Consider the following 25,878-nt stretch of genomic DNA (forward strand, 5'->3'; position numbering starts at 1 on the left):
TGGTTATCTGGTCTGTGCCTATTGTCTCTGTAAAACAGGCATGATAATACCTCCCACAGGTGGTCTTTACTAGGTTTATTAACTCGGGTGAAGCACTCAGCACCACACTGACACATGCTTTTCAGATGATGTCTTTTATATAATATCATTATAATACGTATATATATTTATATTGTTTTCTTTCTTTTTTTAAGTGTATCTTTATTGATTTCAGAGAGAGGAAGGGAGAGGGAGAGAGAGAGTTGAAACATCAATGATTAGAGAGTCATCATTGATTGGCTGTGAGCCCGCAACCCAGGCATGTGCCCTGACCGGGAATCGAATCCCAGTCTCCTGGATCCTAGGTCGATGCTCAACCGCTGAGCCACACCCAGCTGGGCTATATTTTCTTAAAAGCCATCTTGATCTTAGCCAAAGGCTAATGGCTAGCTAGTCTTTGATGAAAGCTCTTTCCCTTTAAGATTACAAATTGACCACTTTTCTCTGTGTGTGTCTCAAAGGTGAGTGATTTCACTTGGAGCCATGATGGGACTCAAGCACTTATTTCATATCGAGATGGGTTTGTCCTGGTTGGGTCTGTCAGTGGACAAAGACACTGGTCATCTGAGATCAACTTGGAAAGTCAGATCACATGTGGCATATGGACTCCTGATGACCAACAGGTAATGCCTCTTGAATATGAGTATGTAATGTTAAAACCATTAGAGCTGGGGAGGAAATGAGTTAAATATTATCACACAGGGAAGAAGGGGTGGGCCTAGGTGAGTTGGCTCCAAAGACTTATAAAGAATCACAAAGGAAAAGGACAATGCCAGTGTCCAGGTAAATATTAAAACAAAAATTTGAAACCATAGATTGGAGAAATAGTATTTCCCACCAATGCAGTAAACATTGGGTTAACATTTTAATTGCAGAAAATGTTGACACAAATTTAGTTTTAAATCTCCATAGCCAACTGATAACTGGATAATGGACATAAATAATATTTACAAAAGAACTTCAACTAGTCAGTAATCATATGGTGGAAAAGTATTCTCGGGGGGGAAATGCAAAATAGCATAGTGAGGATATATTTTCACTTATTAGTAAAAGTAGTAAATGATACAGATGATTTTACTGATTATTGATAAGAGTACAATCAAATAAGCATTCTCGTTCATTGCTAGTAACAATGTGTATTAGATGTTTGAGGAAGCATTTTGGTGTAGAGTATGTGAAAAGTCTTAAAAGTTATCACCCACTTTGGCCTGGTAATATACTTTAGGACTTTATCTAAAAGAAACAAAAGGAAGAAAATAACAGTTCTTTATTGAAGTATTCTTTATGATAGCAAAAATATGGCAATAGCCTACTTTGTCTGAAAATATGGTGGTTAAGTAAACTGTGGTATAACCCTTAAAGTATTACATAGTAGTTCCATAAGTTGTAGATTGTGGTTACAAAGATGGTGTAATAATATGGAAGAGCTCTTATGATCTAATGTTAAGGGGAAAAGTCAGGATTCGAAGTGGTATATGTGGTGCGATTACCACATCATAAACACCCAAAAGAAACCTGTCTCTGTAGTGTAAATAACTGGAAGGAAGTGAATCCAAATGCCACGAGCAGGTTGTGATTTTATGGTGGTGAGCCTCTGGGTCATTTTTTCAAACGTAATTTCAAAAATGTTTTTAATGTTCTACTTTCGTAATGTATAATCTAATAAAATTATATATATATGCATATAACATTATAGCATCCAAATATATAAAATGCTAAATATATGAAGCAAGCTTTCACAGAACTGGAAGGAGAAATTCAGAGCAATACAGTAATGGTAGGAGACTTCAGTACCCCACTTTCAGTAATGTGTAGAACATTCTGACACAAAAATCCATAAGCAGTGGGCTTTAATAACAGTATAAACCAAATAGACCTAACAAACACATTGAACATTCCACCTGACAGAAGCAGCATATGTGTTCTTCTCAAGAGCAGAGGAGCCCTGCTGGGCATGGTTCAGCGGTTGAGCATCGACTTAGGATCCAGGTGATCCGTGTTCGATTCTCAGTCAGGGCACATGCCCGGGTTGCAAGCTAGGCAGCCGATTGATGATTCTCTCATCATTGATGTTTCTATCTGTCTCTCTCCCTCTCCTTTCCTCTCTCTGAAATCAATAAAGATATATTTTTATGGAAAAAAAAGAAAAGAGCAGAGGAACGTTCTCCATGATAGAGCACATGTTGGGTCACAAGCATTAATACATTTAAGAAGACTGAAATCATACCAAGTACTCTTTTCAGTCAGAATGGAATGAAACTAGAAATGATTAGTGGAAGGGATACTGTAAAATTCACAAACATGTAGAAATTAAATTTTTTTGCTTAACTGAAGGGTTGAAGAAGTCAAAAGGGAAGTTAGAAAAACTGAGACAAAAGGAAAACAGCACATACCGAATCTGAAGGGGTATAGCAAAAGTAGTACTAAGGGGGGAATTTATAGCAATAACACCTACAATATAAAGGACAAAAAAGATCTCAAACAATGCAACTTTCCATCTCAAAGAACTAGAAAAAGAACAAACCTAGCCCAACATTAGTAGAAAGAAGAAACAACAGAGCAGAAATAGAATGAGATGTAAAATAGAAAAACAATAGATAAAAGTCAACAAAACTAAGAGTTGGGATTTTTGAAAAGAACAACAAAATTGAAAAACCTTTAGCTAGACTAAAAAAAAATCAGAAATAAAGGAGACATAATAACCAATGTCACAGAAATTGTAAGCATCATTGGAGACTACTATGAACAATTACATACTACCAAATTGGATAATCTAGGTTAAACAGATAAATTCCTAGATAATAGAACCTACCAAGACTGAATCATGAAGAAATAGAAAATCTGAACAGACCTATAATTAGTAAGGAGATTGAGCTAGTAATCAAAAACCTCTCAACAAAGAAAACGCCAGGATCAGATGGCTTCACTGGTGAATTCTACCAAACATTTAAAGAAGAATTAACACTATTCTCAATCTCTCCCAAAAACTCGAAGAGAAAGAAACACTTCCAAATTCATTTTATGAGGCCAGCATCACCCCAGTACCAAAGCCAGACAAAGACAGTATAGGAACAAAACAATTACCAATGTCCCTGATGAACATAAGTGCAAAAATCCTCAGCATAAGACTAGCATACCGCCCTAGCCTGTTTGGCTCAGTGGTTGGAACATCAGCCCTCGGACTGAAGGGTCTTGGATTCGATTTTGGCCAGGGGCAGGTACCTCAGCTGCAGGCTTGATCCCTGCCCCAATCGGAGTGCGAGGGAGGCGGCCACTCTGAAAAGCAATGGAAAAAATATCTCAGATGAGGATTAAAAAGAAAAAAAAATGCTAGCACGCTGAACGCAACTGCATGTGAGAAGAATCGTACACAGTCATCAAGTGGGTTTGATCCCTGGGATGCAAGGACATTCAGCATATGAAAGTGAATTGTGATATGCTGCACTAACAGAAGATAGCATAAGAACAGATCATCTCAGTAGATGCAGAAAAGCATTTAACAGAATTCAAAACCCTTTCTTGATGAAAACTCTCAACACACTAAGAATAGAAAGAAAAGACTTGAACATAATCAAAGCCATATATGAAAATCCTGTAGCTAATATCATGCTTAGCGGTGAAAAACTAAAAGCTTTTCCTCTATTGTCAGGAACAAGATAAAGATGCCCACTCTCTCCGTTTCTAGTCCACATAGTCCTGGAAGTCTTCGCCAAAGCAGTGAGGCAAGAAAAAGAAAGAGAAGGCGTTCAGATAGGAAAGGGAGAGGTCAAACTGTATGTGTTTGCAAATGACATGATCTTAGGTGTAGAAAACCGTAAAGAGCGCGCGCACACACGTTAGAATTAATGAATTCAGTAAAGTTGCAGGATACAAAAATTAGTGGCATTTCTGTACAGTAACAGTGAACTATCTGGAAAGGAAATTAAGAAAATTCCATTTATAATAACATAAAAAAATAATAAAGTACTTAAGATTAAACTTAACCAAGGAGGTGAAAGACTTACACACTGAAAAGTACATGATGTTGATGAAAGAAATTAAAGAAGACACAGATAAATGGAATGGCATCTTGTGCTCATAGATTGGAAGACTTAAATTGTTAAAACATTCATACTACTAAAAGTGATCTATGGAATTCAATGCAATCCATATAAAATCCCAGTGGCATTTTTTTACATAAATACAAAAAGATCCTAAAATTTAAATGAAAGCACAAAGGGCTAGGAATAACCAAAGAACAACGCTGGGGAGCAGTCCTGCGTCCCAATTCCAAAATACGTGACAAAGCTGCACTTTCACAACAGCACAGTATTGGCGTGATACAGACAGGGACCAACAGAGCAGTATAGAGAAGCATGGAAGTAGCCCGTGTGTATACAGCCAGATGGTCGTCAGCAAGGGTGCCAAGAACACACAGTGGGAAAGGAGAGTCTCTTTAACAAACGGTGCTAGGAAAACTAGGCACGATCAGGAAAAAGAATGAAACTGGACCCTTGTCTTACACCAAAAGTATAAGTAATATGCGGTGTATATATACACAATGGAATATGTTTCAGCCTTAAAAAGGAAAGCTGAACAATATGTAGATAAACCTTGAGGACATTATGCTAAATGAAATAATCCAGTCACTGAAGGTCAGATACTGCATGATCCCTCTTATATGAGGAATCTAAAATAATGCAGTTCATAGAAGCAGAGAGTGGAAGGATGGTTGCCCTGGAATGGAGGGAGGGGAAACAGGGAGTTGCCGTTTGGTGGGTTTAAAGTTTCAGTTATACAATATTATTATGTTCTAGAGGCCTGCTGTACAACTTAGTGCCTGTAGTTACCAGCACTGTATTTGTCCACTTGAAAATTTAAGAGTGTATATCTCACATTAAGTGTTCTTATCACAATAAAAACAGTGTAATATATGGGAGGGGGAAACTAAACTTATTTTAAAGTCAATTTCTTGTTAATTTAGTATTATATTTTCTTCATATGCTTTTATTAAAACCACAGCATGATAATGACCTTGGTGTTGACGTAGAACCCTTGCATGAATGCCAGTGTTTGTCCAAATGGCTAAACTCCGGAATTGAGCTTACTTGGGTGGTATTTCTGAACCACCAATGCATTTCTGCTCCGACGACCCTACACTTGGCATTGAAATACATCCTGTTTCACACTGAAGGCAGGTGACATGTGCTACTACCAGTGATAGACATACTTCTGACTAAATTCTAGGCAGCCCCTGCTGAGCCCTCTTCTTGAATAGGCCTCAGCCTTGGCCTAGAAAACTAGATTCTCATCACAAATGATTTCATGTACAGAGAGAGAGACAGACAGACACACTTGAATAAACACTATCATAGTTCTGTCAGCTCAAGGCTGTGTTGCTAGGGATGACAACTGCAACCCAATTAAGTTCTTGCCTGGGTAAACTCAAGGCTGCCAAAGGAATTTACTCTGTGTTCCGGACAACACCTGGACCCCTGTCTCCCAGGCTCTGTAGAAGGGCAGGTCCCTAACTGACGAGAACCAGTTAGCACACCCAGATAGCCTAATCACATTGGCAAACCCCACCTCCTGCTTTTTGTGAATTTCCACTTCCTGACTTATTGAATCCATCTCCCCACTTCCTACTCCATCATTCCCTCTGTAAAATGCCCAGTCGATCACCTCTGCACAGATGGAAGTTGAGTTCAGTTTATGCTCGACTCCCTCCCCTGTTGGAGTAGTTATTTCTCGTTAAAACCTGTCCTGACCTCTAACTAGTGTCTGGCTTTGTTTATCTTTGACACCATTCACAGTACTGTTGGGTCTGCTACCATCACTGTGTACCCTAACAGTTACTGGCGAGTCAGAAGCCTTTTACTCTCTGCAGACCAGGAAATCATTTCCTCCTACCCATTTTGTTGAAGAAATTCATCAGTAGCCACAGAAAGAAATTACTATTTTCATATATTGAGAAATATATTCAGATGCATTTTAAATATGTGTAGTATTGGGAAACAGGAAAGGATTTTAGAGCTCATCTAATATAATTTTTTTAGCTGACAGAGGAGACCAACAGTCAGGGAGGTAGATGACCAATTTAAAATGATGAAAGTAGTTAGGAGTCAAAATAGAGCGAGACTCCCCAGCCAGCCAACTCCTAGTCCTGAATCCTTTGCAAAGGAAAGGGTGTTCCCCCATCAGGCTTGGACTGTCTGCACCAAACAGGCTGTGAGATTCCAGCATCACTTAGCATCTCCCACCCAAATTAAAGGTGCACATTCACCCCCAGACTGCATGGTGCATGGCTCCCCTGGGCATTTCACCCTGCTCCGAAGACCTGAGAGAGCTATATTCCTGAAACATTTCTTTCTACCTTATTCACAGTATACTTAAATATATATATTTTAGTAGTGCATTCACATGGTATAAAATTCTAAATGTTCAGAAGGATATATGATGAAAAGGCCCCTTTTTTCCGCTATCCCCAAACCACCCACTTCTGTTCTCCTGGGGTAATTGGTGTTCCCACTTACTTGTGTATCCTTCTGGAGATATTCTAATTAAATGTGAATTTTAATTATCCCTGTAGTCAGGACATTCCCCTCCTCCTCCAGAAATCTTGTGTGGGTGTTTTAGAAAGGTGAATAAACTTAAAAATGGAGCCTGAAAGATTTGGGGAAGAATGTTCTAGCAATGGGAATTATTTAACATTAAATTTGAGGCAGCTGGAATATCTCCTTCTCTGAAATTCTTTAGACATAGGACAGTCTCTCATCTTTATAGGTTAGTTTATAAGTGGTCTTTTCAACAGTGAATAGATGAAACAGCTTCAAAATTATACGTTTAGCCAGAGATACATATTTTTTTATTACAGATATTATGGGTGAGATATCTTTCCTGTATTTATCACAGTAAATCTTAAAACATCTGTTTTAGAAATGATTGTTATAGTCAACTGTGAAATTACATTTATCTTTTTCTCTAAACAAGGGAGTAATCTATTAATCAACTGAGCAATTCTGTCATTTACAACTGTCTTGATTTCAGTGACTATTTTCTTTAGTTGCAAAATACACAAATCTGGCCTTGAAGCACATTTGAAGACCAGTATTCTGAAACCCAAAAGGGAGATCTTTTAAGAAAATGTTTTACTTCAGTGGCATCTCAGAACAGAAGTTTCCTTCTAAAGAGTAGAGGGACATCACAGCTTGTCCCTTCATTCCCCTATCCACAGTGGCTCATGTAGACATTTGCCACCAGTGGGGCTGAAGTCACAGAGTAGGAATTTGTAATCACTTTGTTATCCGTTCCCCCAGCTTTAAATCACAAAAACAAATAAATGGGGAAAACGTAAATTCTTTTGGAAACAGTTTCAGTACTGCTAGTTCAGCTCCGCTGCAAGAGAGGTGAACATTTATAGAAGCAGCAGAAATTTTCTAAATATGGCCTTTATTCAAGAATTCAGATGAGTACCAGTGTCCAAAGATAAGGGCACTGATGACATAGCGTCACTGCTTCCAGAACATAAATCTTTTGGATGATTGTATACCCTCTTCCTACCCCCTTTCGTTTATGGCTTGGTTCACTTTAAATTACTGGTAATTGATTTATACTTTAAAATAATTACATCTAAAAATAGTTTAGAATGGAATACATTAAAATTGAGATTTTATATGAGTACTATAATTATTTTAAAATTTCATTGATATTAAAAACTGCCCTGCAATAAGAGATAGCCCTTGAAGTGATATGGCCTGAGGACCCTCAGGTTTCTACCAGTTTGTTGGTTCTTGTGTCCACATTATAGAGGGCATTTGTCCTCAGCCCATGTGTGAAGCCTGCAGTCTAGCAGAAAAAACTGCAGGAAAAATAGACAAATTTAAATCATTTCATCATCAATTCATAATTAGAAGTGTTGTTGGAGGCATTGGTTTATAGCTTAAAGAAGTTCTCCCTTCATTTGTAGGAAAACCTGCTCAAAGGCCAAACTTTGGGCAGAAACTCATTTACTAATAGTCACTGAGCATCCACTCGTGACAGGAAACATGTGAGTAACTCGGGTGCAGATCTGTCCTTGAGAAGCTCATGATTTAATGGGACAGACATGCAAAACAGAGCCAGGTTCAGAGTGCTGTGGGGTCTGTGGTTAGAGTGAGATTAATTCTGAGTGGTGGGTCCCTAAACCTTTCACACATGATGTCTGAGCACTTGTTATATTGGCAGACACTGTCCTGGACATTAGAGATAAAACACCAGCCACGGCATGGTCTTCTCTGGGAGAGGACCTGCCTATGTATGTATTGGTTGAGGAAGGACGAGATCACACATTTCATCTGGAACGTGTTGACTCTGAAGGCCCTTTGACACATCCCAGGTGGCAGGTTAGACAGTTGAATGTGTGAATCCAGAGTTTAGGGAGAGGCCTGGACAGGGACCTACTGTGAGTGGGATCCTTGAAGCTGTGGACATGACTGTGATCTAGAGAGAGAACCAAGCCTGGAAGAGGAGACAGCCCAGGAGGAGGGGCCAGCAGCACCTCCCTAGAGAGCGCTCCAGAAGAAGGGGGTGGAAGCCACAGCGACGAGCGCTTGCCTTGGGCGTGCTCATTATTAAGCTCTCCGTCCTGTTCTCTTCAAGTCCATGGCTCACATAAGTTTTATCTCACTGGAGTGATTAAGCATGAAAAGAACTTGTAATAGAGGAGGTTTTTTAAAACCTGATTTCATGTTGCATCAGTGTTCCTCAGCTATCTGCTCCAAAAACAGTAACTCCCTCCATTGCTTGACAGCTAGACTGATGTTCTGGTTTTTCCTTCTCTCAAATGTTAAAGTGTATTATCTTCCCAAGAGAGCTGTGGTTGGAACTGGTTAATTGGTAGGGAATTGGGAGAGTGGGGGAGGGTAGTTTTTTGTTCCTTTTTGCCTTAATGTAGTATTGAGCACTGGTAACTCATTAAGTCAACGTCCTTTATTCGGGAATTAGGTGTCTGTCCTATTGTCTGGGATCTGTTTCTCTAAAATGAAAAAAAAGTGTGTTACTTAAAAGACGCTTCAGTGCTAAGGAATTTCCTCTGTCCCTTCACAAATGACAGGCCCTGGGGAGATAGTGGTGAGCAGAGCAGGCATGGTCCAGTCCTCAGAAGCTTACAGTCTAATGTGGGAATCAGAAATCAAATAATCTCACATTAAAGACTGAGAGTAGTGATGATTGCCCCAATAGAAGATGGTGGGTACCCACAGGGAGGAGTAAGAGACCTTCCTGTGTCCTTGTGGAGAGGAACTGTTTGCTAATGAGCTATCATCACTAAAAACAAAAGTCATAACTGATAAAAGGCCCCTTCAGACAGCACCAAGGTACAGAGCTGCTCTTCGGAACATACTTGGACAAATGGGTGTGGATGTGGAAAGGAGGTGAAGAAAACCCTCTGCCACCCATGATGTTTGCCTTACAGTGGGGTTCAGCCAAAATAATTATCGAGTGTCCACCATGTACCCAAAACTCTTTTAGGTGACAGGGGTACAGCTGTGAATAGTCTTTTCCCCCAAGCTTAGTGTCATACTCTCTTAAAAGCTAAAAGAGGCAAGGATGTAAAAAACCTTATTAAATCCTGGCCTTTCTAGTCAGACAGTCCTGGCTTGACCACTTAACACCTTTACCAACTTGATCCCTCTCAGGTTGTTTCTGCGTCTGTAAAATGGAAATAGTTTGCTTGGTTGTCACAATGAGTTGCCCAGGGGTAGATAAATCTCAGTAGATGCAAAAGATAGAAAGATGATTTTTTGTTTTTAAATATATCTTTATTGATTTCAGAGAGAGGAGGAGAGAGAGATAGAAACCAACAATGAGAAAGTTATTGATTGGCTGCCTCCTGCACACCCCTGACTGGGGATCGAGCCCACAACCCGGGTATGTGCCCTGACTGGATCCTAGGTCAATGCTCAACCATCTCCTGGATCCTAGGTCAATGCTCAACCACTGAGCCACGGCCGGCCAGGAAGGATAGAAAGTTTTAATGGCAGCAAATGCAGAGACCACCAGGGCCCACCACACAGAGCAGAAGATACCAGCATGTTCCCTGGGAGGGCCTACTTCCCAGGCCCCAGGTTCCCCTCATGACATCCAGCTGGATGGCACCACTGTCAGGGAGCTGCCAAGCTCTGTGAGAGGCTCTTATGCTGCTCACCCCCCACCCGCCTTCCTCTCCCTGCATGTGCTCTAGCTCTGCCCTGTGCCAGTCCCATCCCCCAGCACAGCCCTGAGTGTGTGCTTCCAGACCTGGGGACCTGAGGGGTGTTCCCTAGGGCCAGCCTCAGCACATTCCACAGTGCTGGTACTTAACTCACAGGATTGTTTTGACAGATTACAAGGTAAAGCTTTTGGTATAGCGCTTAGCACAAAGTCAGCACTCAATGAAGGTATTAATACCATTATAATGTTATAATACATTATAACATTAATTATTAATTAATACATTAATACCATTCTTATTCACAGTGAGATAAAACATTAGACAAACTATTTCAGAAGAATCTTTTCCAAATATGGTTAGATAACATGCTTACATAACAAAATGTATTTTCTCAGGTCAAACACACACCTAAGTTTTGTCTCCTTAATTTGAGAAATTCTTTACAACGAACCTCTGCTGCTGCTTTATTTTCCAGAAAAATAAGTGAATATTATCCTCTTAACCCCTCACCTCCAACCCAGGAAAACAAAACAACCCATAAAATGTGAAACCAGGATTTGCTCGTATCATTTGATAATGTCCATACAACATAAGGACTGTATTGATTGTGCTGCTGGCCACATTTCAGTATTAGAGTACTAGAATTATTACAGTAACAACCAGCTAAATTTTCACTACTTAATGCTTTGTGTATCCCCTAAGTTACTTAACTGGTCCATGTTTTCAGTTCTAAACACATTTTGTCCTAAACAAGTTGAGGTGATGAGGTTTGCTGAAATGGGGGCCCTTCCTCCCACCCATCAGTAGTCCTGGCCTCATTTCCAGGTGCTGTTTGGCACGGCCGACGGGCAGGTGATCGTCATGGACTGCCACGGCAGGATGCTGGCCCACGTCCTCCTGCACGAGTCCGACGGCATCCTTAGCATGTCCTGGAACTACCCTGCCTTCCTGGTGGAGGACAGCAGTGAGAGCGACACAGACTCCGACGACTACTCCCCGCCCCAAGGTAGCTGGCTGCTCCACAGGGACAAGTGTCTGGAGGGGAACGAACCCATTTAGAGGAGGAAGGGTAACAGTCTGCCGCGGGCACAGCACTCTAACTTACTGGAAAGGGTCCTCGGGCTGAAGTGAGGCCTCATCTCTGTTCCTGATTTGACTCTCTGCCATCCCCTTTCTCGCTATCACTGGGCACGCTGATGAAGTGCCATTGGCTTAGGTTTTCCTACATATAAAATGTATGACCCTTTCTGTGTCCTGGGGAGTAGTGAGAATAAAGAGAGCTGAAGATGAAGTATGCTGACAATAACTAATATGTGGTGTTCCTCCCCTAATGTTAAAGCCCATAGCTTTAATTGTGTGAGAAAAGGATTATTAGTTCTGCCCGTAATGAAGGCCAGCATGTTGGGCAGATAGGTATCTGTGTCCCTGTCTTTATTTGGGGGAGAAACTCTTTCCTCTCTCAGTTTAGAAAAACCTGCCTCTCCACCCCCTCCCGTCCACCCCTAACCCCCATAAGCCTCACAGTGATACTAAACCAGATTAGTTGGTATCTGAGTTTTTACCCATTTGGACCAGTAATGAACGATTGTCTCAGACTTAGTGGGGGTGATTTTTAACTCCAGCCTCCACCCCGCACAATGTCTTACCCTGAAATATGTGAGAGACCCAGCGAAAGGCACAGCCTTTGACGTTGTTGCAACTGTCACCAGCCAGTGTCAGCACTCAGCGCTGGCCTGCCCAGGACCCTGGCTCTTCCCCAATGTCCTGTCTCCCGAACCCACCTCTTTTTATTACAAGACAAAATCATAGTATGAAATAGTAGAACGGATGGCTGCCTGGTTAAAGTGGTCACACTGTGTGCTGAGTGCTCTAATGGTCTAAGGGCACACGCTGGACAATTTCTGCCCTTTCCTGTGACTGTGAGGTGTGTTTGTCCCATGAAGGGCTGGTCTAGTGATAATCTTTAAAATACACCTCTCATCAGCACGTGCCCCATTGGGACCTGGAATGCTCCCGCTTTGTCTTCTCCTTCCTGTCCCAGAAGTGATATGTTCTGCTTCCCAGAGAATATACGTACACATTTATTTGTGTGTGTGTCTTTATTTTAGGAGAAGATGTTTACACATGAAAAAAAATATAAGATCAGCGGTAGTATTTCAGAATAGGTGGGTCTTTAGGGAGTGTGTTCTTATCACCCACAGATCCATTTGGGAAGTAACTATGCCTTTTGTTACTACAACCCAGCCTTGAGTGAATTGTTGATCATTTCTTCAGCCTCATAGTAATAAAATCAGTGTCTTAAAACATTGGACTCAGCATGGTTTTAAAACAGAACTTTACCAGAGTGAATTCAGATTTACTGATCCCCACTTATTATTGTAAGAAACAAGATCCAGAGACCAAGGTTTTGAAGCAAGTGTAGATTAAGTATAAGAACAGAATTCAGTACCTGGTGCTACTCTAACCAGTTGCCTTTCTCAGAAGCAGTGAGGTGATTTGGAGATGGTGGAGTTTGCCTTTCAGATAGAATAGCGTTTTCCTGGTGGCCAAGGGAGTTTGAGTGCAGAGGTAGGTACCTCAGCATGTTCAGGTGAAGCAAAGGAGAGCGGTAACTTGGGATTGTCTGCAGGCAGGGCTGAGTCGGGGTGAGCAGGCGGATGTCAGGAAGGCCCACCCGGATGTCTGCCAGAGGTGAGCTCGGAGTAGGTGTGACGCATAAGGGAGCCTCTGAGAGAGCCCTGATTCACCCTAGCCCATGGGCGGGACTGACTGACTTTTTGAAACAACACATGAACGAATCCAGAATGTGGTCCATCATGGTTCCTTTCTTAACTAGTGAGTACTGCCTGACTTTACAAAGCAGGTGTTTCTTTTGTGCTGACTGCACTGTGAATATAGCAGAATTCTTTGAACCACATCCAACCTTAGCCGCCTTTCCAGATTTGGGGTCTCTTAAGTTAAAAACTAAGAACCCCTATAGTGGCTGCTGTGGCTGCTCAGTTCCCATAACATTCAATGAAAGAGCATTTAGTGTTGATAACAACTTTCCTCTGCATGTTGGACCAGGATTAAGAAAACATTTCCCTTTCTCTTCCCATCATTCTTATACATTATGGGACAATAGTAATGAGTATGCAAAACCAGAGTTTATTCTTGTATTATTTATTATTGTATTATTTTCCATATGAACAACTGTAAACCAACTTTTTTCCCATCCTGTATGTTATATGACATTCAAATAATTCACTTTTATACATCATTAGAAACACATAACACATTAGCACCCAAGTTAATAAACTTTTCCCACATATTTTTCCCACCACACCTCTCAGGGTTCTCTGGTGAGCACCCTCTGTGCGCTGTGTAGGCTGGAGTGGTGTGGAATGGTGCTTTATTTAGTAGCATCCCAGTCCAGAGCCTGATCTGCATTGTCGGGCACTTTTCAAGACCCTTCAAGATTGCAGCGTTGTTGCCCTGGATTTGGGTCATGTGCTCGTTGTCTCTTTTTCACTCAGCACTTTTGTTTTCACAGATGGTCCAGCAGCATATCCCATCCCAGTGCAGAATATCAAGCCGCTGCTCACTGTCAGCTTCACCTCGGGGGACATCAGCTTAATGAACAACTATGATGACTTGTCTCCTACTATCATCCGCTCAGGACTGAAAGGTACAGAGGCTGCATATGACCCCAGGCCCAGGGATCAGCTCAGCCTACCAGGCTGGTTGTCGTACACCCAGTACTTACTGATTCTTGTCCCCTGCAGTGACCTCTTTCTGACTTAGGGAGTCTATTAGTAAAGGCCATTTCTTTTTGCTTTTCTACTTCTCTTCCCAGTCTTGCCTAGAGGAAGGATTCCTGATCTTCAGTCTTCATCTTCACCTGCTGCTCTTCTCCCACTACAACAAGAGTGGTCCTCTCCCTGGTGTTCGGTGTGTTTGTCTCTGGCTGACACTGTGTCTGTAGAGTATTGGACGGCAGCACCTGCTGTTCTTGAGGCAGCAGACAGTGCACGAAATACATTAACACAGAAGCCCCTGTAGTTTTAAGGCTTATTAAGGCCCTGATTGTTGTGCAGACTGGTTTTTGCTGTCAAAGGGCTCTCAAATTGCTGTGTCCCTTGATACTATTAGTTGTATAATTGTTAGAACAAGAAATGGCATTATTATTATGAAACTTACTCCTTTTAAAAGACTGACTTGCCTTCGTAGACTATCACTGTCTCAGGATAACTTTATTACTGTCTAATGCACTCAGAAATAGTCAGGAGGCTTTGTCTAGAAGTAGATAACAAAGATTATTCAAGGGTCTTAGGGTTTGCAAACCAGAAACACAACTAGGCAATACCCAGACTATTCAAACAGAGAAAGAAAACCCGAGGCTCTTAAAAAGCACATTCTTGAAAAGAATCAATCCTGCATTCTTAGCCCCTGCATTGGTCCAAGATGGTAATCTTCAGATGTCCTGTGGTCTGGACAGTGGAGCAGTTTCTTTTTGAGGTCATTCAGATGGTCATCTGAGGGTTTGACGTATGTCCAGGCATTGAAGCACAATTACCCAAGATGCATTCGGGCACTGACAGAGGACTGGAAAGTCCAGATGGTTAAGTTCCCAGGCTAGTTAAGACAAGAATAGAATAATTTCCTCATGCCTCAGCCTACTTTATTGAATAATTTAGCAGCTTGACCATAGTGACTCCATTTTATTTATTCACTCTATTCAGCTGAAGAAATTCCTGGCCATTTACTTGTAAATATTTGGGCTCATTCTTAACTTGGACAGACAGCTCCCACCTAGTAAACAGACTTACCTTGAGTGCTCTCAGGGCTCATCTTTGAGCAACCTCTGAGTATGATTGTGTGTCAGTCCTGAGGGGGCAACAACCCACTTTTCTGTTGGGAAAAGACAAAATGCAAGGAACGTTATTAAAATGAATAAATAGCAAAAAGCATGGTGCAGGTACTCCCTCACCCATTGACCAAAGCGGGGCAGTCGGGGACCTTTGGGGATTAAGCGCTGTCGCCTTTATTTCTGCAGCATTGCAGCGATGTTCTTGCCCTAAACACCTGTAGACTTCATCTTTTTGTTATTTTTACCTGTTTGTGTTAGTGGCTGCTCCTTTTGACTTCTTTGTGTTTCCGAAGGTACCATCCAGAAAGGTTGTTTCAGTTTCATCATCATGACAAGGCTCTTCACTAGAACCGTCGAGGCATTTGGGTATCCAGAGCACACTGAAGTGTATGCACAGACCCTCTCCCTTCCCCATCACCTTGAAAAATCTATTCGCCAGGATATGTATTTGATTCTTCTAAGTTACCTTTCATTTCCTGGTTTGTACTCCACCTTATTCATACCCTACTGTATGAAAAGGGGGGAACTCCTGTTACTGATGCTTTCACTCAGGTTGTAGAGTTTTTTCATTTGGTGCTTGTCTGTAACTACTTCTGCTGAGCCCTCTGCTACCTCTGTGTCTGGTTTCTGTCTGTGGCTGACTTGACAAGCAAGCTCTGGCTTCCCTGGGTCTGGAGAGTCATCTTGTCCTGGAGGCCACTGTCCACTCTTCAAGGGAAGTTCAGTTTCTCAGAATGGCTGTTGTTAATGTCAGCATCAATACCACACATGGATAAGAAAGATGCCGTGATCATGTGTGACCTGTTAGAGCTTAGGAGCTGTGGAATTCCTTTCCAGCCCCTCTGCAGAATGGGCTCCTGGGTTGCAAGTTTCAGGGATCTCTGTATAAGGCACAGATAGTCTTAGGGCCTCGAGGGAGAAAAACTAGCCCGTAAATCTTCCTAGTACTAACAGTTCGTTTGCCAGCAGGAATAAGTAGCGGCTCATATTGGGATTAGACAAACCACGTAATAGCCATTTATTGTAAGCACTGAAAGGCTGGTAGGAGGGCATCACATCTCCAGTGGGGACATTTCTCTGATAACACTATCACCCAACAGAAGTGTTTCTCTTCTTTTCTAAACCCCAGAACATTATCAGCTGCTGACTAAGAGTCAGGGCCTTCCTGTGTAGATGTATTCTTTACCTGAACATTATCTTCCCAGTGGCACATAGAAATCAAATAAAGTTAGGCTTTGCTAGTGATTTACTTTTTACTTTTAGCATTTATAACCTCTTTGAGTCATCTCTTGCGGGGGGGGGGGGGGGGATGCACAACAATGGGAAAAGCACTTAGGATGTACAGTCACAGGTTTTATTACCTTGGCTGCTCTCTCAGAGCTCTGCAAGTCCTACTATGGAAATGCTGGCATTAGAGATAGATGTTTAACCTGCCAGCTTTATCGTATGTTGTCTTTGCCTGATTTAGTTATGTTTCGGGGCACTGCAATTCCTATCTAAGTAATAAAACCTGTTTTTAATAGAGTCTTTGTTGCCTTCAGAGAAATCGGTAGCCAATATCTTTATGAGAGAAAAGGGAAGAACTGCTGTTGTATTTGCTAAGCATCTCTGTTTTTTAAACTACTTAAGTGAAAGTTCAGGGAGGGTCATGTTTTAAGCTGACCATTTCTTCTTTGTGATTTCAGAGGTGGTTGCCCAGTGGTGCACGCAGGGAGACCTCCTCGCGGTTGCTGGTATGGAACGGCAAACCCAGCTTGGCGACCTTCCCAATGGCCCTCTCCTGAAGAGTGCCATGGTCAAGTTCTACAATGTTCGTGGGGAGCACATCTTCACACTGGACACACTTGTGCAAGTAAGGCTGTGTGTGGGGCACTCACTGTGATGCCCTGTGTTAGTGTGCCGCCAGTCTCCATAACATACTTGTGAGTTGGTTATGCTCACTGTAATTGTCTTTGACAGATTTTAATCTTTTGTTGACTTTAATTATATTATGGGATATGAACCATGAAAAATAGGGAGAAAGACATTTTTGCCTTTTAACCAAAATAATTTATTTCATTACCCAAATGAGTGGACAGTAAGCAGAGTGACCTAGTGTTTATCATCACAGTGAAGTAGAATCAGAAATGTGCAAAAGTGAATGCTGAATCTTCATTTTTTTTCACTAGGATTTTATGTTTGTTATGCCAGTAATGTACTTTTATATTCAACTAAGTTACTGTTAAACAATGTTTAAAAGCTTAAAGGTCTTTAAGAAAGTCTACACAGGTGGGCCCCTTTCTGTTTGTTTTTATGTCCCAGAAATCTCTAGACCAGTTCATTTCTTGTCCAAGTCAGTTACAGTAGAAGATGAAATTCTTAGCAGGGAGTACTGGACAGAGAGCGGAGAGTGAGTTGATGATTGATGGGGGTAATAATAAACTAGGGACTTATGTCCTAACCTTACCCAGCTCCTCAGAGAGGCAGGTATACCAGACTGGGGTATTTTGTAATTAGATGCAGGCATAAATTATTTAAATGTATCTTCAAAACAAATTATAGCAAAATACACATAACAAAATTTACTATCTTAACCATTTTTAAGTGGTTTAGTAGTGTTAAGTGTATTCCATTGTGGTGTAACCAATCTCTAGAACTTTTTTATAAAACTGAAACTTTAATAGCATCCTGTTTCTATGAATTTGACTATTCTACATACCTCATATAAGTGCAGTCATACAATGTTTGTCTTTTTGTGACTTTTTAAAATTTCACTTAGCTTAATGTCCTTAAGGCTCATACACGTTGTAGCATGTGCCAGAATTTCCTTCCTTTTTAAGGCTGAATAATATGTCATTTTACATATATGTGTGTGTGTGTGTATATATATATATCCTATTTTATCCATTCGCGGATAGTGGACGTTTGGGTTCTTTCCTCCTTTCTGCTATCAAGGATAATAATGCTGTGAACAAGGGCATACAAGTGTGTCTTTGAAAAACTGCTTTCGGTTCTTTAGGATAAATACCCAGTAGACTTGCTAGATCAATGGTGGTTCTGTTTCTAATTTTGGAGGAGCTGTCATACTGTTTTTCATGGTGGCTGCACCATTTTACATTCCTGCCTATGGTGCCCAAAGGTTCTGTCTTCTCTATATTCTTGCCAACACTTGTTATTTTCTATTGTATTTTTTTATAGTAGCCATCCTAATGGGTGTGAGGTTTTGATTAGTATTTCCCTGATTATTATGTTGAGCATCTTTTCTTGTGCTTTTTCATCTGCTTATTGGCCGTCTGTGCTTCTTTGGAGAGATGTCTCTTCAAGATCCTTGCCAATTTTATTTTATTTATTTTTAATATATTTTTATTGATTTTTAGAGAAAGAGGACGGGAGAGGGTAAGAGAGAGAGAGAGAAACATCGATCTGTTGCTCCACCCATTTATGCATTCATTGGTTGCTTCTTGTATGTGCCCTGACCCCAGAGATAGAACCTGCAACCTTTGGCATATCAGGACAACACTCTAACCAACTGAGCTATACAGCCAGGGCTGCCAGTTTTTTTGTTGGATTATTTTTGTTGTTGTTGAGTTACAGAATTTAAATATATCTTTTAACAATGCATTATCTTCTGTGGGCAAATAAGCATTTTTTCAAGTATCCAGCAAACATTTTGAGGGGCTGCTGTGTGGCTAGCACTGAGCTCTAATCTCTAAGTGCTAGTGTATAGGAGTATAACGCAGGAGTCAGTCAAGATAATAAGCTGAAATTAGGTTCCAACCAAAGCTGGAGAGTGTGATTTTTAAAGTGAGTCAGTGCTATTCATGCCTTCTTTACAATCCCTAGGGGCAGGAGTAGTACAGATTGCCTAAAATTAGGAATTGGAAAGATTAATACAGTAGAAAAACACAAAAAATTGAAGATTTAGGAACTACTGGGGATGTTATGAAATCTGGGTAGATGCTTTATGACCTGAGACTAGGGAGGGTGAAGTCATGATAAGGCATGTTCAAGAGGAAGTGATAAAAACAGGGTGGGAATTTGTGGTTGGATAGGAAATTCAGATTACTATTCCTATTTTAGAAGTGAAGTAGTTTTGAGTGATGAAGCACACTAACCGGGGAAGAGCTACAGTGGAGTCGAGTTGAAACCATTAGTGTGAGGCCAAGGTGTATGGGAAAATCAGCATAGGTACTGGAGTCCCTGCACATTTGGGATTGAAGGAGAGTTAACCGTGTTTACAGTTTGACCCTTCTGCCAGTGCATTGCCTGGAACGTAGTAGGTGCTCAGTAAATACTTGTTCAGTGGATTGATGGCTGGACAGTTGTCATCATATGCTTTCTTTAGTTCTTTCTGTTGGTTGTATGAACCAGTAGGCTGTGTGCCCTTATCAGTCAGATCTCATACCAGCTTTAGATCTGTAGCTTAACTGGAAGGCAAGTAGGAGAGGATGGGAATTTTCAGCTCTTTCTGAATCAATAAGGCTTTTGTTTTTATTAGGACGTTTGTGAATTGTGGTGCTGAAACACACAAGTGCGCGCAGCATTGTCCACTCTTCTCTTGGCACAGGGCGCCCTCCGCAGCATCTCTCCCCTCGGTAGGGAAGGCTCCTTCCTGCCGCCCAGCATGGGAGAGTCTATCCTGCTCAACGCCAGACCAGTCGCATTCTTTTGTAACTCTACCCAGTGGTTTCGGCTTCTCTTCTCTATGAACCCTTGGGTGCTTCATACCTCTGGCATGTATCACGCTTTTCTGTCCACTTGCTTTATTTTCTTGAAGCCAAAGACCACGTTTTCTTCACCTTCCTGACCTTCGCCATGCCTGGAATGTAATAGAGGCTCAGTGGCCTTAACTGTTGCAAAAGCTCTCATCAGCTTTAACATAGAAGTATCATGGGTGTTGAATTTAAACTGTCTGTCTGCATTTGGGGATTAGAGAGGGACTTGGCTGATCTTTCTCTGGGGAAAAATATCCATACAGTGTCTCAGCATTTTAATTAATTATTGACTGTTTGTTTGTTTTTTCATTTGAACGGTTGTTTCAACCATTGAAAAAATTGCCTCAATTATATAAAGTTAAATAATGATGCTATTAAAAATCAAGTACAATATATAGCACCAACTTTTCTTGTCTAGAATGATTCTAAAATCACATGTTATTGTGCTGTGCTACTCAAGGAATCCAAAGGCAGGGACATTTTTATAGCAGGAAGGAAGTTAGGCAATTTATTGAACTGTTTATAAAAAGAATTTAATGCAGTTTAGATTGGATAATTTATTTCCAAGCTAATTAGATTGTAGGTTATTGCGTACAAAGCCATTGCCAAGCACTAACTTGCAGCAGCCTCAGTTTTAAAATTGATTCTCCTGATTTACTCATAATAGTGATGCCTGTGGCTGAAGCTCTTATAAGGAAATTTACTATAATTTATTTTCCTTTCCTTCCTACCTGTTGTAATTTAAAATCCTATAATTTATCTCTTTGGCTGTCATCTGTGACCATCTATATATAATAGCATATCTGTTCACCTGACACAGATTTTCAGAGTTAGCACTGCTGACTGAAGCTTGCTGGCTTCAGTCATTTGAGTCTTGGTTGGTCGTGGGTCAGTCGGTCAGTTTTGTTTCGTTGTAGCTTTACGAACTTTTTCTTGCATTAAAGGCAAGTGGGAGGGGCCACCTTATATCTTATAAGATTCTATCATTGATGTGTAGGATATTTGGGTAAAAAAATTACAGGAGAAGGAAAAAGAAGAAGGTAGGTGTGGAAACTGGAAAATCAAATGAGAGATTGCATTATGGTCACAGACTTCTACCCTCTTGAAGGAGAACCCTTTAGCAAAAGTATGTTTGCCTCCTTTTGTTGTGGATTAGCTTCACTCTACCTGTTCTCACGAAGCTGCCATGGGTGTGCTTTGCCTTTTTGTCCTAAATAGGTGAGTAAGTCCTTTCCCCAGTTAGCTGCTTACAAAATACAAAATGGTGTATTCTTTTAAAACTGAGATTGGGGTGACTAAATCTTGAGCTAGCTTTTATTTAACTTAGTTGGTGGCCAAATCATTGTAACATGATATTCAAAAATGTCCAACGCCATTTGTTGGTGACTAGTCACCAGCTTAGTCTGTTTGAAAGTGAGCTATTCTAGAAAGCTTTCCTTCCTTACACCCTCTTGTGCAAACACTAAATATCCCCATCTGCTGGGGCTGTTAGACATTTGAAGTGCATTTGCTCTAAGACAGAGATCCCCAGCTTCTTCATGGGGGAGCTGCAGACAGGAGGGACAGGCTGCAGTGACCTTCACAGGATGGGACCCCTCAGTGGGCCAGGTAGCAGGCCTCAGCCCAGGGCTCATGCTGCAGAGACCTTGTGTTTGGTGGATGGCCCTGTTTTCTCTCTCTTTGACCCTTTTGTTGTCTATTGACTTTTATCCTGCTTGATCAGCTTATCTTTAATATGGAAAGCACACCCTGCTTTGTATTTCTCTTACATTTTTAGAATTCACCTAACTCACTGCTGTATACAAAAATAGTAACATAGTGAGGAAGCGTTCATTCCAATTCAAAAATAGATCAGTTAGTTTCCTCATCTCAGTCGGGCCTCTGCTGAAACGACCTCTGCTGAAACAACCCCCTGCTCTTTGTCTCACTCCTTACCCTCCCTACTTTAGTTTTACTTCATTGCACTTTCACCACCTGACAGTATCGAATAGTCTGGGCAGGTACTAAGTTCTCTCTCTCTCCCTCCACTCTCAGAATGTCAGTGCCATGAGGCCGAGGATTTGATCTTACTCTCACACCTACAGTCTGTCTGGCCCATTGTACACACTTAACAGATGTTTACTGAATGACTGACTGGCAGCTCAGTAGATGAATAAATGACTGGACGGATGCATGGCCTCTATTGTATAGTGGCAGGGGAGGGGTTTAGGGGGTATTTGTCATGTCTTTGGATGCCATAAGCAGTTGAAACTGGCCCTTGACCATGCTGTTCCATTGTGCTGTGGCAGGGGAATAATGGGAGCAAACTAACCTGCACTCCTTTTAAATGGCTCAGCACCAGCAGTGAGAGAGAGAGATGTGGACCCTTGACTGTCCAGGTATGCCTCGTTTTATTGCTCTTGCTTTATTGTGCTTTGCTTTATTGCCTTTCACAAGTATTGTGGTTTTTTTACAAATTCAAGGCAAGACTCTCCACTAGCAAAAAGATTTTGACTCACTTTATTGTCATACTTCCTTTACTGTGGTGGTCTAGACCTGAACCCGTAGTACCTGTGCCTGTGCATTAACCCCTTACCTCCCCACCTGGGCCGTGCCCCTCACTGTTCCACCAGACTCACCTAAGCACTGGATTGCCGCCTCACTAACACCCCTCCAAAAGGCAGCTCACTTTCCTCCCCTTTTGCCTCTAATTTCGATGCACGAAATAGGTGAACTACACAAATTAGGATTTGAATGTTATCAGTTTCACAGTTCTAGCCATCACTTCTAAAAATGGTTATTTTGTTTGATTTGAGAAAGAGATTGTCCAAAGATTTACACCTGAGTGTTTCCCTGGCAGACAGCAGCTGTTCAAACAAAAGCATTAACCTGTGGGTGGTGGGTGGGTGTGTCCCCTGGAGTGCCTCCAGATTTACTGGACTTGAACATTGGGTGCCTTTCTGTTCTGCAGCAGCTGATCCCAGGTGGTGGGAGTTTTAGGGAGGTTACAGCAGTCTGTGGGGGAGGGCTGCAGGCAGGCTGACCGTGGTCCTAGAGGACAGAGTGGCAGACGTCACTGATTGTGAGGCAGCTAAGTCAAGACTTAACTCTGGTAAAAGCCCCCTGCCCCATGTCTGCAAGCACAGGTAGTCACCGGCACTTTTAGTCTTGTTTAGATCTCCACAACAACAGAACATTTTGTAGCCAGGCCTCTGTAGTCTGGAGTACCAGTAAAGAGCACAGGAAAATGAGCACCAACTGGAAATGAGACTAAAAAAGTATGATGTCATGGGATAAAAGGACTTATGTCTGTGTGCAAATGCTTGTATGCATGTGTGTATTTTCTCCTCCCTCTTTCTCTCTGTTGCACTCTCGCTCTCCAGCTTTACTGAGATATAATTGACGTTTAGCACTGAGTATATTTAAGGTGTACAACAGGTGGATTTGATACAATTATATATTACAACATGATTTCCACCATTGTGTTGCCTAACACCTCCGTCACACCATATAATCACTATTTCTTTTTTAAATTTTTATTTATTGATTGATTTTAGAGAGAGGAAGGGAGAGGGAGAGAGAAACATCCATTTGTTGTTCCACTTATTTATGCATCATTGGTTGATTCCTGTATGTGCCCTGACTGGGGATCGAACTCACAACCTTGGAGTATTGGGGCAAACACTCTAACCAACTGAGCTTTACCCGGCCAGGGCTCACCATTTCTTTTTTGTGGTGAGAAAATTTAAGATCTACTCTCATCAACTTGCAAGTGCATAGTAAAGAATATTATGAACTATAATCACCATGCTGTGCATTAGATCCCGTGCGAAAGGACTTTCTACAGGTTTACAGGACTTACAATGTTCCTGAGATCATGGCCCTGTCGCGCACAGCCTCAGACTCAACTGTCATTACAATAATTTCCCCACATCAGATACCTCAAAATCTTCAGTCAAGAGGGGCAGCTCTCACTATTTATGAATTCTTCCTTATTTTTCTAATACGACCTTAATTATGGCAAAGGTACCAGTATTCATACAGGGAGTATATGCTATAAAAACTAAGATAATGAGCACCCTCCCCCCTACTCCCATGCTGGCATAAACTGTCACTGGCTTGGGCAACTAAGTGAATGCTGTGCCCCAGATTGCTTTCCTATGTACCCTCATCCTCCTCTTAGGAGACCGCATTTCCTGGTAACACTGCTGCAAATAACAGTTTTTCCTTTGAGGCCCTGCAGGATTCACTTCTCCAGGCTAAAAAGTTTTAGCTCTTTTCTGCTGGTTCTAGTTTTCAATCTTTTCAGGTCCTTTCGCTCCCTTTTGTGAAGAATTGTGTTTTCCTGCTCAATGCCATGCTCAGTGTGGAATAGCACAGCCCCTCCTCACCTTCGAGATGTGCCTCCGGCTGTTGCGTGCTCACCTAACAGTACTGCTTGGCTGATTTCTCTCCACTTGTGGGCCTACATGACCAGTGGATTCTTTTCTGCCATAATGAATCATTCCTGTCATCCATTTGCTATTTATGCAGCCCTGTTTCTCCTCTGAACTATTTGCCTTTTCTACAGACTTGTGTTTTGGTTTGTTTCTGAGTAAAAAAAATAGCCTTGACCAAAGGAATTAAGGAGAAGCTATGGGGAGAATTTGGATTCATTTCTTTATTTGTGATTGACAGTTTAATTTTTTAGTAGGACATCACACATCTTTACGAGGTTATATACTGACAGTTACTAGAGGCAGTAAGGTGAGCAGCAGCTGTGGAGGAGAAAGGGGTGGGAATCAGCTCTCCCACTAGTATCTGCAACCAGGACCTCGGCCTCTCAGCTTCACTCCTTCCTGTGTTAAATGGGAGTGTGGATACCTCCGTGGGGGCTTCGAGAGTTAGAGGAGATGGCATGTGTGCTTGTTAAACAGTGTAGTGTGTCAGTGGAATGTAGTAAGTTTTTAAACCATGACCGTTATTTCTGTTACGATGGGGAGTAGTGACAATACATGTAAATGTAACAGAGAAGGTTTTATGCAGTTTGAAGGTCTGTATACCTGGTTTAAGTTCCTTTGTACAGGATGTAAGAGATACATACTCATCATGATGATGATTTTAAAACCCTCCCAAAGCATGCAGTCAACTATCATCACACAGAGATGGTTACTATGGAAAGCAGAACTAGGAGGGAGGGGACTGGAGGAGGAATACATGTAGCCTTTCTGTGTGACCGTTGGAGTGGCAGGTAGGATTCAAAAGTAATGGGAAGTTGGAGGAGGAAGTTTCTGGTGTTTCTGCAGCCAGTTCCGACCAGTCAGGTTGTGCTAATTGAAAACTCTTCTTCATTACTTGAGCTCTAGGTTGTAAATATCTTAGGAGACTCAGGGTTGGGGTTGGGGGCAGTAGCATGTCTTTAAGATTAATCATGATTTTGGTATTAGTAGACCTCTGTCCTGACCTTCACTTATGGGGATTGATGATACCAAAGAACATTGTGTATTTTTTATGTGTCGTCTGCACTGTCTTCAGCAGTGAGTAGCCTTGCTCTAAATTATAGGTCTCTCTATGGGGTCTTCCTTCTGTGTGGGACCCTCTTGTAAAGAGTCCAAAGGACCCATCTTGGAAGTTTTTGGAAGCCCCAGACTTGAGTTACAGGCTCCCTGGTCCTCTCTGTGATGGAAATGGAAGTTGAATTATCTTCAGCCTAGCAGTTTGTTTTGAAGTTGAAACCAGGATTAGCTGACCCCCGGGGGCTATTTTAAGCAAGCGTCTTTATGTGTTCCTTTTATCTTGATGTTTGTCACCAAAGTGTTGTGAAAATTCTGTTCCTATCTGTCATTCATATAAAAGATCTGGTATCCCCACTTCTCATCTTTGAAACCCCTCAAGACCTCATTAAATTAGAGCTCCCATCTGCCTGGCTTGGAATAAACAAATTCTCTCACTGCTTCTCCATCCCGGCTTTCACCTTTCTTTCTTCCTTGGCTAATCTTACTTAGACGGCGCCCCTGAGCTTTGAGTTTTTTCAGTACAGGCAGTTTCTACTTGCACATTTGGATGTCGGCTTGCCTTTTCAAAGCAGGTAATGGCAACAAACCCCCAAGAGGCTACCCGAGAACCTGTGTTCCCTCTCTCTCCCCATTCCAGCTACCTCTCTACTTTCT

At 41.6% G+C, this 25,878-nt stretch overlaps 1 protein-coding gene across 4 annotated transcripts in view; it reads left to right on the top strand.

Moving 5' to 3' along the window:
- TULP4 (TUB like protein 4) overlaps positions 1 to 25,878 on the top strand; it is a 147,212-nt gene that overhangs the window by 95,584 nt on the left and 25,750 nt on the right. For 3 of the 4 annotated variants that reach the window (XM_087817714.1, XM_016200695.2, XM_016200694.2), the window contains exons 4-7: positions 501 to 662; positions 11,033 to 11,213; positions 13,740 to 13,874; positions 16,742 to 16,908. In XM_087817714.1, the coding sequence (XP_087673840.1) occupies positions 501 to 662; positions 11,033 to 11,213; positions 13,740 to 13,874; positions 16,742 to 16,908 (645 nt within the window). The remainder of the gene's footprint in view (positions 1 to 500; positions 663 to 11,032; positions 11,214 to 13,739; positions 13,875 to 16,741; positions 16,909 to 25,878) is intronic. The other variant, XM_087817716.1, reaches the window with a different exon arrangement.

The sequence above is a fragment of the Miniopterus natalensis genome, chromosome 5, assembly GCF_054644295.1.
Source record: "Miniopterus natalensis isolate mMinNat1 chromosome 5, mMinNat1.hap1, whole genome shotgun sequence".
Classification (NCBI taxonomy): domain Eukaryota; kingdom Metazoa; phylum Chordata; class Mammalia; order Chiroptera; family Miniopteridae; genus Miniopterus; species Miniopterus natalensis.